General features: G+C 39.4%; 1 protein-coding gene across 1 annotated transcript in view; it reads right to left on the reverse strand.

The window, feature by feature from the left end:
* grk3 (G protein-coupled receptor kinase 3) overlaps positions 1–12,183 on the reverse strand; it is a gene marked incomplete in the record, with an annotated part of 126,858 nt that overhangs the window by 18,335 nt on the left and 96,340 nt on the right. Inside the window, 2 exon segments of the mRNA XM_014020574.1 lie at positions 4,053–4,119; positions 4,444–4,544. Of these exon segments, the coding sequence (XP_013876028.1) occupies positions 4,053–4,119; positions 4,444–4,544 (168 nt within the window).

A 12,183-nucleotide genomic window follows, 5' to 3' on the forward strand; every position in this document is an offset into this window, starting at 1 on the left:
ATCTACTAAGGCATTCGTGCAGAGGAACAAGTACAGCGTTCTGGAATGACCATCTCAGTCCCCAGACCTGAATATTATTGAACATACAGTTTGTGGTGTCACTTAAAAACAGCTGTCCATGCTCAGAAACCATCAAACCTGAATGAACTAGAGATGTTTTGTAAAGAAGAATGGTCTAAAATACCTTCAGCCACAATCCAGACTCTCATTAGAAGCTGTAGGAAGTGTTTAGAGGCTGTTATTTCTGCGATAGGAGGAGCTACTAAATATTGAGGTAAGTTTTTTTTATGGTTCCCAAATTTATGCACCCGCCTAATTTTGTTTAACCAATTATTGCACACTTTCTGTAAATCACATAAACTTCATTTCAAATCTCAAATATCACTGTGTTTGTCCCCTATACGATATATTTAACTGATATTTTTAATCCAAACAATCAATGATTTATAAAGGTAAATCAGGAAAATTAACAAGGGTGCCCTTGTATAACTGTATATGGGTGCTATGACTTGATATTTCAGCAACTTATACATTTTCAGCAATTTAGCAATTTCTGCCAGTTTTTTCTCTTTGAAAATAAATGGAGCTCGACATCCTTGAAAGCCTTTAAAATGTTTAGAAATCTTTACTGTACTTTTTACATTTTGTTCTGATTTTTTTTCAACTCCCTTGCGCTGATTTTGACTTCCTTCGACCTTTGTTTTCTTTTGCCAAATTCAGCTTCCTTCAACAGTTTTTTAGCTATCCTCTTGCTTCTTGTAGCTATTCTTGTGTTAACTGAAACTTGTTTATGCTTCTATCAGCTTATTTCTGTTAATTTGAACTTTAAATGCTTCTTTCGCTGATTTCTGCCAATTTCAGCTTTTTTGGTTTTTTAGCTGTTGTTGCCATCTTCAGCTTATTGTATTTTTTAATCCAAATTCATCTTTTTGTGATACTTCAGCCTCTTTCTGCTTATTCAGCAAATGTGCTCTTTCTGCACGTTTGCATTGACTTTTTAGTTATTTTTTCGGCTAGCTATGGCCAATTTAGCTATTTTGCAACAAGTTGCAACTTTTTTGTATGGCTTTGCTTGTTTTACTGCTAATGTGAGGTTTTTCATTCTCCGTTCACCATCTGTCTGTTGTCTTCAAATTGTTTGTTTACTTTTATTTTCATTCTTTCAGCAAATGTCAGCTATTCATATTTAACTCACATTGATAGTTTTGCTATTAAACATGTTGAGCTTCTTCAGCAGTTTTCAGGGGGAAAAACAAATCAGCATTAAGTATTCACACTGCATTTACGTAGAAAATGAAAATTCTCTAAGTTGTTTTACAAAACTATTTCTCTGGAAGACAACTTCCTGAAAAAGTTCTGCTTCATAAACTGAAAAGATATGTCCTAAATAAAGGATTCTAAAATCCATCTGCGCGCCCAACACATTTTACAAGATCTTACAATATCACACACGTAACATGATTTACATGTGTGTCAAACTAAAGGCATGGGTTGAATATGGCCCTTTTTAACAGTTTAAACATATTAATTAAAATAAAAAAATTAATAAAAAATTTTCATTCACAATCACGATTAACTGTGGTATTTAGCCGATTACGATTAATTTGACGATTAATCCCCTTGAGTCCCTGGACACCCTTATTTCTTAGTCACATGACTAATTTAGTGGGAAAAATTTGCTCTTCATAAAAATCTGTTCCAAATTGTGTCAAAATTACAGATTTCAGGCTATACATCATATTTTAAATTGTGTTGATAGATAAATAAGTTACAGAACTTTTTTTTAATGTTCATCATATTTGAAGTAGAGAGGAGCAGCGAGCGGACTCTACCTGTTGGCATTAATCATATTAATTGTCAAGTGCCAAAAATTAATCGATTTATGTTTTTCTGACGATTAATCACACACGATACAATTATGCCCAACCCTACTTTAGGGTGTGTGTGTATATATACACTCACCGGCCACTTTATTAGGTACACCTGTCCAACTGCTTATTCACACTTAATTTCTAATCAACCAATCACATGGCGGCAACTCAGTGCATTTAGGCATGTAGACATGGTCAAGACAATCTCCTGCAGTTCAAACTGAGCATCAGAATGGGAAAGAAAGGTGATTTGAGTGCCTTTGAACGTGGCATGGTTGTTGGTGCCAGAAGGGCTGGTCTGAGTATTTCAGAAACTGCTGATCTACTGGGATTTTCACGCACAACCATCTCTARGGTTTACAGAGAATGGTCCGAAAAAGAAAAAACATTCAGTGAGCGGCAGTCCTGTGGGCGGAAATGCCTTGTTGATGCCAGAGGTCAGAGGAGAATGGGCAGACTGGTTCGAGCTGATAGAAAGGCAACAGTGACTCAAATAACCACCCGTTACAACCGAGGTAGGCAGAAGAGCATCTCTGAACGCACAGTACGTCGAACTTTGAGGCAGATGGGCTTCAGCAGCAGAAGACCACACCGGGTGCCACTCCTTTCAGCTAAGAACAGGAAACTGAGGCTACAATTTGCACAAGCTCATCGAAATTGGAYAAGAGAAGATTGGAAAAACGTTGCTAGTCGATTTCTGCTGCGACATTCGGATGGTAGGGTCAAAATTTGGCGTCAACAACATGAAAGCATGGATCCATCCTGCCTTGTATCAAYGGTTCAGGCTGGTGGTGGTGGTGTCATGGTGTGGGGAATCTTTTCTTGGCACTCTTTGGGCCCCTTGGTACCAATTGAGCATCGTTGCAACGCCACAGCCTACCTGAGTATTGTTGCTGACCATGTCCATCCCTTTATGACCACAATGTACCCAACTTCTGATGGCTACTTTCAGCAGGATAATGCGCCATGTCATAAAGCTGGAATCATCTCAGACTGGTTTCTTGAACATGACAATGAGTTCACTGTACTCAAATGGCCTCCACAGTCACCAGATCTCAATCCAATAGAGCATCTTTGGGATGTGGTGGAACGGGAGATTCGCATCATGGATGTGCAGCCGACAAATCTGCGGCAACTGTGTGATGCCATCATGTCAATATGGACCAAAATCTCTGAGGAATGCTTCCAGCACCTTGTTGAATCTATGCCACGAAGAACTGAGGCAGTTCTGAAGGCAAAAGGGGGTCCAACCCGTTACTAGCGTGGTGTACCTAATAAAGTGGCCGGTGAGTGTGTATGTGTATGTGTATATATATATATATATATATATATATATATGCATGTGTTATGTGTATATGTGCATTGGTATATGTACATTACTATATATCACATGTGTATATTGTGGGGTTGTTTTTGTTTGTTATCTTTTATTTATCTTTCTTTATTCTTCTCAGCCTCTCCTGTATTAAGCTGCAGTAATGTGCAAATTTCCCCGCTGTGGGATCAATAAAGTTTTATCTTATCTTATCTTAATTTAAAAGTAAAAAGGTTTAGCCTTTCACTTTTTGTCATTGTATTTAGTCTTCTCATGACACTTGCTGGTTTTTTGTGTTTATTTTTTTTTTATTTAAAAAGAAATAACTGGATTTATATTGAGAGTTTTCTTTTTTTACAGATTTGGTCATTTGTATTTCTATAAGAATATTTGAAGTGTTATTTAACTTTTAAAACCAAGATTACTCTTCTTATAGAGATTGTCCTTTGGCTTGGACCAAGTTAGTTTATTTTATTATTATTTGTGCAGCTGAGTTTGACCCTCCTGATTTACAAGATTCAATCAAAACGTTCAAACTTCATCACAAGATCATCTTAGAATAAGACTGACATGAAAGGAGTGCTTGGCCTTCAGTTCTAAATGTAGGTGCTATCTCTGTGTAGTCACACCTACGTACTTCATATTATTTCATCTTTCAGGTTCTTTTTAAGTGAAGTTTTGTGGTGTCTAATGTTCAAAGTTGGACAAAGATCTATAAGAGCAGATGAAAGACATCCAGGGAATACTGCGAACATTTTGCACTAGAAACACAACCTAGAGAAAATCTCATCAGTCATTCGCTCTCAGGTATGACTGAACACAATGTTGAAGAAACAGGTCCTAATAGGTGGATGAAGATCACTCACCTTCTGCAGGTAGACCTGCTGCCAGTCGAGGCCTTTGAAAAACTGATGCTCCTTCACCTCTGAGGCTCTACATTAGTGAAACACAGACAGGGTGTTATTTCTCATCTGAGCACAAGGTGGCAGTGCTGGCTGCATCACAGCTGTTCAGATAACGATCCTGCTTTAGCAGCTCTGATGTAAAAAAAAAAAATCAACTCTGCTTCCATCAAACCACTCCATGTCCGCCTCTCATCTTCAATTAGCCACTAGCAAACCAGCCAGTGATTTCAGCCATAATGTAACATAAATTCATCTGACGGATGAGATCATTTGGCTGCATGCGGACACTTGATTTGGACAAAGGCTGTGTGTGTGGTGTGTGTGTGTGTGTGTGTGTGTGTGTGTGTCGTACCCACGGCCCTGGCAGCCGAGCCGCTTGGACACATCTCTCTGCAGCAGCCCCTCCAGGAGATCTTTGAGCTCCGCCGTGAAAGAGTCTGGCAGCTCCACGTTCTGCGAGGAGCAGAGAAGAGGAGGGAGTCGGGGTGAGAATGGGGTGGTTGAAAATAGATCAGCATCATTTACACTTATTAATCCTTTTCAAGACGACGACTGCACAGCCTCATTCAACAAATCTGAGATGACAGAGCTTCCAGGTGGTCCCAGCTGGGACCCCTGAACCAGCACGGCTCAGAGGAGGAGCGGCGAGGCCGAGTAACACCAGTCAGAGGAAAATCAACAATCTGTTCATTCATTCATCTTACCTAATGAATAACAAGAGAACTGGGTTGATCTTAAAACAAGTAGCTCAGCCACATTAAAGTGGGTTTCTGTGTGGAAAACGTGTAACCTTTAGAAGCTGCTGCTCCGAACTCAAACAGAACTTTGTAACAATCTGAGCTGAGAAAAAAACTGAATGAGAAGTGCAACGAGAAACGAGAAAATTTAAATCTGCTGTTAATGGATGGTTATGTCACCATGATAACCATGCACCTGTCCCTCTCACTCCCTGATTGCCAAGTCATGGATAGATAGTGTTTTAAAAGACAACCTGCCATGAAATCAGATGAAATTTTTTTTTCGTTTTAGATCAATTCTCCAAATTATTTTTATTAGTTACGTGACCACATAATTTTCCAGGAAATCATTTATTCTCACAAAGAAGCTCTGTGTTGAACATCGTAGGAAAAATCCAAAGAAATCAGCCAAGACATCAGAAGAACTGTTGACCTCCACAACTTTTTCTTCTGTTCAAACAATCATACAGAAAGTAGAAACACTATAGGGATATCTCATAATCAACGAGACAGGTTTTATGCTCCAGATATAAGCATGTTCTGGTGCAAAATGTGTGTATCAATCAAAAAAACAAAAACAAACAAAAAAAAAAACCCAAAAGACATGAAGAAACTGCGCTGAAGCTGGTCAAAGAGTCAATATCCACAGAGAAATGAGTCCTGAACCAAAAGGAGCTAAAAGAAATCTTTGCTCCAAAAACCAAACCAAAAAGTCAGATTGTAGTTTGTAGATGCACAAAGGGACATAGATCTTTGTGTTTGGAGACGTCCTGTGGTCCAATTAGGGTTGGGCAATATTGGCAAAAAAAAAATCACGATTAATTGTGGAATTTAGCTGATAACAATTAATTTGACGATTAATCCCCTGGAGTCCCTGGACACCCTTATGTCCTAGTCACATGACCAATTTAGTGGGAAAAATTTGCTCTTCATAAAAATCTGTTCCAAATTGTGTCAAAATTACAGACTTCAGGCTTTACATCATACTTTAAACTGTGTTGATAGATAAATAAATTACAGAACTTTGTTTTTAAATTTTGGTCATATTTGAAGCAGAGAGGAGCACCAAGAGGCCTGACCGGAGTAATCCCCAGTCAGTCTGCCTGGTGGCATTAATCGTATTAATCGTCAAGTGCCAAAAAGTAATCGAATAATGTTTTTCTGACGATTAATTGCACACGATACGATTATGCCCAACACTAGATCCGATGAAACTAAGAATGAACTGTTTGGTCAAAATGACCATCAATATTTTTGGAGGAAAAGGGTGAAGCCAGTGGTGGGCAGTGCTAATCCAAAAATTAGCTCCGCAATTTCTAAAGCACTTATGTTAATATTTAGGTCCGCAACTTCAAAAGCAATTATGCCATAGAAAAACTAGCAGAAGCTAATTTTAAAGCACAAGTTTGATTTGACACTTACTAGCTGGCAATAATTCATGTACAATATGTGCATAACACTGCCAACTAGTGGTGTATGAACCCTTGTACAGCTTAATTCTACAAGTGCCGATTGCTCGGGATGCGACTTCATGAAACAGACCTTTGGCTCCTGGTGTAAAAAATTTAAAAAGTTGTTGAGGATTGCTAGTTCGGCTGCTTCTTTGTCTTTTTCTTTTGTTTGCTGTAGATTTTTCATTAAATAAGCATCAGTAAAGTAATTTTAAAGCTGTTTATTGGAAAACTGAAGCGATGCATTCTGGGTACATCACGGATTTGATTTGTGATGGGAAACGAAAGCACGGAGTACAGGAAACTAACTTCACTTCGAAATAAGAGCTTGGATTTTAAAGTTTTCCATGCAGTTGCTCCAGTTGACCACTAGATGTCTGTCTTCATCAGCATAACATCTTTAAATTATTTTTGCGTCTCTAACCACGTTGGCCGATTGCTTCGACCAATTATGTCAAGTATTGAGCTCCAGCGTTTACACTTTTTTTTTTAAAAAAAGAAGGAGCTCCGATTGTAAAGTAAAATAAATCAATACATACAAAATTTTAGTATGGATTACAAATGTTAACTGTTGTTGGAGCTCTAAACATTGCCTTCCTGCTACGTAAGCAGACACAAAGCATTGTGGGAAATGAGAACCTTGACCCAAAGCAACAGTCAGCAAGGATGTATACCTTCCCAATAAGTGTGTTTATCTGGGAGGGGTGCTGTTGAATAGATCACGTGTGTTGTGATTCATTGCCAGCCTTACCTTCCGCTGTTCAAGATAATATGACTGGTAGATAATTACTTATTAGCAGTACTGCATTTTAATTTTAGAAAGTGCAAATCCGCTGATAAATTATAAAAATTAGTAAGACTTAGTAAGACTGCTAAAGTGCAAATTAAATATTTAGGTCCGCAATTAGCGGATTTGTGCTTTAGCAGGCTGGTGCCCACCACTGGGTGAAGCTTAGACCAACCGCACCGTGAAGCATATGGGGAGGCAGAATTGTGTTGCTGCCGGAGGGACTGGTGCCTTTTTAAAAAATAAGCATCACCTCAATACAACAGAAGGACATTCAAGCTTGGGTACAAACAGGGCTTTAAATAGATGGAGACCTTAAACATACCGCTCAGGGTCAATGTTTTGGAATATCCATCATAAAGCCATGATTTCAATCTCATAGAAAATTTGTGGGCGAAGCTGAAAAGGCGTGTGTGAGCAAGGCGGCCACCGAACCTCAGAAAAACAGTTACAGCAGTTTTTTCAGGAGGATCGGGAACAAAAATCAAGCAAACAACTAAGAATTTTGTGGACGAATATGTTTGACTCAAGTCATCCAGACAATAGTTGTCAACTTTGATCAAAGTAAAAAAAAATTGATATTTGACAAAAACTATTCTGGGAATCCTAATGGATCTTTATTTTATCGTATAATTTAATGTCTGTCAGTGACTAAAAATGGTTTATGTGTCAACTTATACAGCAAACATCAAGTTTTATTGGTATGTGGAATAAAAGTGGTTATTTATTGGTATTAAATCACATTTAATGATCACTAAGACATATAAAAACCCATTTTAGACCATTTCTGGCTGAACTGTTGACTTTCACACTATCCCTGCCTCTGGCTCTCACACATACACAGACCAGAACCAGGATTAAGGGATAAACCCGATTAGGTGGCTGGATTAAAATCCAAATCTGGATTTATACTGATATGAAAGATTATATTTTCTTTGTTTAGAGTTCGGCTCAGCCAAACAGGTCCATGAGTGAGTGTGTGTGGCTGTTTTTTCTCAAGTTTAAGGACCTTTTCGAGTAAAAACCACCTAACTTGTTTTGACCAGTATTCTTACAGGGTCAAAAGCCCAGACTAAAGCTCAGTTCAAATACGTTGGACTGCGATTTGAGATGAGGTTGCGACTATGGTGCTAACTGAGTTTAGTTTTGAGTTAGGAATATACTGGCTGCTTAAATGAATCAATATATAACATCTATATTGCAGTGGCGGCTGGTCAATAGAGGGCGCTAGGGCACCGCTCAACCATTACTTTTTGGGACAGAAAAAATTTAAAACCAAATAAAAATCAAATGTTTAGTAGAAATATCTATATACGTTTTAGATGCGTAACATATGTTTTATATAGTTATTAACAGATAAAGTGTCATTTTTACTCATGAACTCGTGTTGAGTCACTTCCGGTTCATGCCAGGGTACAGAAATCTTTACCATTGAAGTCTAATGTTACCTCCTGGGCATGTGCAGTACGTCCTCAACGCAAAAGAATAGGGAGGCTCTAATGTGGTTTGCACACCGATAGTGGGTCGATGCCATGTTCAGTAGGGCAGGACGGAGTGAACCAATAAACAAATGGAGGAGCTAACAACTCAGCTAAGTCTCTTAAACACAACCTTTTTGATGAGAACCCAGGAGAAACTTTAACTAAAAGAACTTGGACCTGATCAGATGGACATGAAGTGCAGCAGACCAAAGAAGAGGGAGAGTTTACACTCCATCATTTGGACCTGGATAAACGACAACGCTAAGCTAACCGCTAGTAGCGAGGCTAGCGTTCTGCCTCATATGTCAAGCATCAGGATCTGATCCAGCATGGATTAAAACAGGTAAGAAATAAATACATTTTTAAAACAAAAATATAATAGTTTACCTTAGCCATACAACAATTTGTTGCTATTAAAATAACATTAATTGTTCTCTATATACAGTGTTAAATATACACTCACCGGCCACTTTATTAGGTACACCTGTCCAACTGCTCGTTAACACTTAATTTCTAATCAGCCAATCACATGGCGGCAACTCAGTGCATTTAGGCATGTAGACATGGTCAAGACAATGTCCTGCAGTTCAAACCGAGCATCAGTATGGGGAAGAAAGGTGATTTGAGTGCCTTTGAACGTGGCATGGTTGTTGGTGCCAGAAGGGCTGGTCTGAGTATTTCAGAAACTGCTGATCTACTGGGATTTTCACGCACAACCATCTCTAGGGTTTACAGAGAATGGTCCGAAAAAGACAAAACATCCAGTGAGTGGCAGTCCTGTGGGCAGAAATGCCTTGTTGATGCCAGAGGTCAGAGGAGAATGGGCAGACTGGTTCGAGCTGATAGAAAGGCAACAGTGACTCAAATAACCACCCGTTACAACCGAGGTAGGCAGAAGAGCATCTCTGAATGCACAGTACGTCGAACTTTGAGGCAGATGGGCTTCAGCAGCAGAAGACCACACCGGGTGCCACTCCTTTCAGCTAAGAACAGGAAACTGAGGCTACAATTTGCACAAGCTCATCGAAATTGGACAAGAGAAGATTGGAAAAACGTGGCCGGCCTGATGAGTCTCGATTTCTGCTGCGACATTCGGATGGTAGGGTCAGAATTTGGCGTCAACAACATGAAAGTATGGATCCATCCTGCCTTGTATCAACGGTTCAGGCTGGTGGTGGTGGTGTCATGGTGTGGGGAATCTTTTCTTGGCACTCTTTGGGCCCCTTGGTACCAATTGAGCATCGTTGCAACGCCACAGCCTACCTGAGTATTGTTGCTGACCATGTCCATCCCTTTATGACCACAATGTACCCAACATCTGATGGCTACTTTCAGCAGGATAATGTGCCATGTCATAAAGCTGGAATCATCTCAGACTGGTTTCTTGAACATGACAATGAGTTCACTGTACTCAAATGGCCTCCACAGTCACCAGATCTCAATCCAATAGAGCATCTTTGGGATGTGGTGGAACGGGAGATTCGCATCATGGATGTGCAGCCGACAAATCTGCGGCAACTGTGTGATGCCATCATGTCAATATGGACCAAAATCTCTGAGGAATGCTTCCAGCACCTTGTTGAATCTATGCCACGAAAAATTGAGGCAGTTCTGAAGGCAAAAGGGGGTCCAACCCGTTACTAGCGTGGTGTACCTAATAAAGTGGCCGGTGAGTGTATATTAGAAAGCTCACTTGTAGCCATCTGCATATTGAATTAAATTTGTGCATTTATTTTTTTTGGTTTGTAACATCATCTTGAGCCATTCACATAGCATCTGATCAGAGCTACACTGCTGCAGGCAGACAGGTTCCTGTAGGACAGTTCTCTGAAGCAGCACTGAAGACCATGGAGGCTCACCCAGTGCTGAACAGGACCAAGAAGCCTGATCTAGTTCAGGAGCTGCAGTGTGGCTCTGTACCAGCTCTTCATGGAGAACAATCTGCAGCACACCTTCAGAGACTGTGACTCTGCTGAAGGTTCTCATCACATCTCCTCTGACCACAGCTGAATCTGAGAGGAGCTTCTCAACACTGAAGACAATCCAGACTTTCCTCAGGTACAACATCACCTCTCACTGCACTGACCATGCTATATCGAGAAGAATCTGGTTAAAACATCCCTGACTTTAACCAGAGTCATGAAGAAATTTGCTTCTCAGTAACAGAAGAGCAAAATTTATGTACTAAAAATAAAAACTACATGACTGTTTTATTTGGATTTTTTAAATAAATACACTGGCGTGAAACAACTTAGTACAAGTTTGATTGCTTTTTGAGATACGTCTATTTTGGAGTTGTAGCCCCACCTGGAGAAAAATCCACCAGCCGCCTCTGCTATATTCACTATATGAGTCAATATAGAAGAAGTGAATATGACCTTTCATACATGTCTTTGTATTGTTTGTGTGGAAATATTTTAATACTATACTATGCTTATGGGGACATTTTGTCAATGTTTGGACATTTGCCTGATCCAAACAATGGAAAAACTCTATTTGCAGGTCAGGAGTTAGTACTAGGGCAAAGGTATAAATTAAGTTTAGTTTAGGGTTAGGTGGTAGAAAATGAATGGAATTCAATGCAAAGTCATCAAAAATAACGTGAGACGAGTTTGTGTGTGAGAGAGCAGCTTCTCTCAGAGACTTGGACGAGTTCCACAGTGATGGACAGCTGCTGGTGCTGCAGTGAAGCTTCACTCTGCTGCTTCTTAATGTAAAGCCAGGAGAGGACGGGAGAAGCAGAGACGTCACAGTGGGGCTCAAAGAAGGCCATTCATAAAGAATGTGACCCGTGATGTGAAAAAGAGCTCAACAGTGAATTCCTCAGACATGTAACATACTGTATATGTTACAACTGCTGTTGCTTTGTAAAAACTGGGGGCAGCTGCAGCGGTTCTTCCAAGAACTCTTTAGTGATTAACAGAAGTTGGATGCCACTTCCTGTTTGTACATCACCATACAGTCAGCTCCAGACAACAGGACATCAGCTTTGTGCCATTAATTGTATCAACAATGAGGGAAATCTTCTTGTAGGAATTTCAGTGGCTGATTAATAAAACTGTTGTGTCTGAAAACTAAAAGCTAACAGTATACGATTTTAAAAGTTAACAAAACAGGTAGAACCTCACTGAGCTCCGACTAATGGAGACTAGTTGGAGATTCTAAATTGCGTAAAAATAAGTTGTAGTTTCACAAAAATCTGAATTTGTGCAGCTAGTTTAGAAAAATCCCAGTTTATTTATATTATTTTGTTGCAATCTCTGCCAACATCATGCCTGCTTTGACTATTTGTACCCACCCATCTTTTGATAAGAAGATGGGCACATTTGGACCAGCTACATTTTTTACTAAATATGTATTTCCAAAGTATTTTTTAGACCTGGACATGTTTTGTATCAGAGGAGAGTTCTGGTGTCAAAATACAGCTACAGATCTCTTGAGACGTGTTGGACACGCCCACAACCAAACTAAAGAGTTGATAACGTCACAACTCTGTGGCTATTTTGAGAGAAACTGTATTTATTGAGAAAAATAAGGTTGCATATATTTCAAGTTTCAAGTTTATTTATATAGCACCAAGTCACAACATACGTTGTCTCAGGGCACTGTACATAAAAAGAATAATCTAAAGAAGAA

Source organism: Austrofundulus limnaeus, unplaced genomic scaffold, assembly GCF_001266775.1.
Source record: "Austrofundulus limnaeus strain Quisiro unplaced genomic scaffold, Austrofundulus_limnaeus-1.0 Scaffold258, whole genome shotgun sequence".
Taxonomy (NCBI): domain Eukaryota; kingdom Metazoa; phylum Chordata; class Actinopteri; order Cyprinodontiformes; family Rivulidae; genus Austrofundulus; species Austrofundulus limnaeus.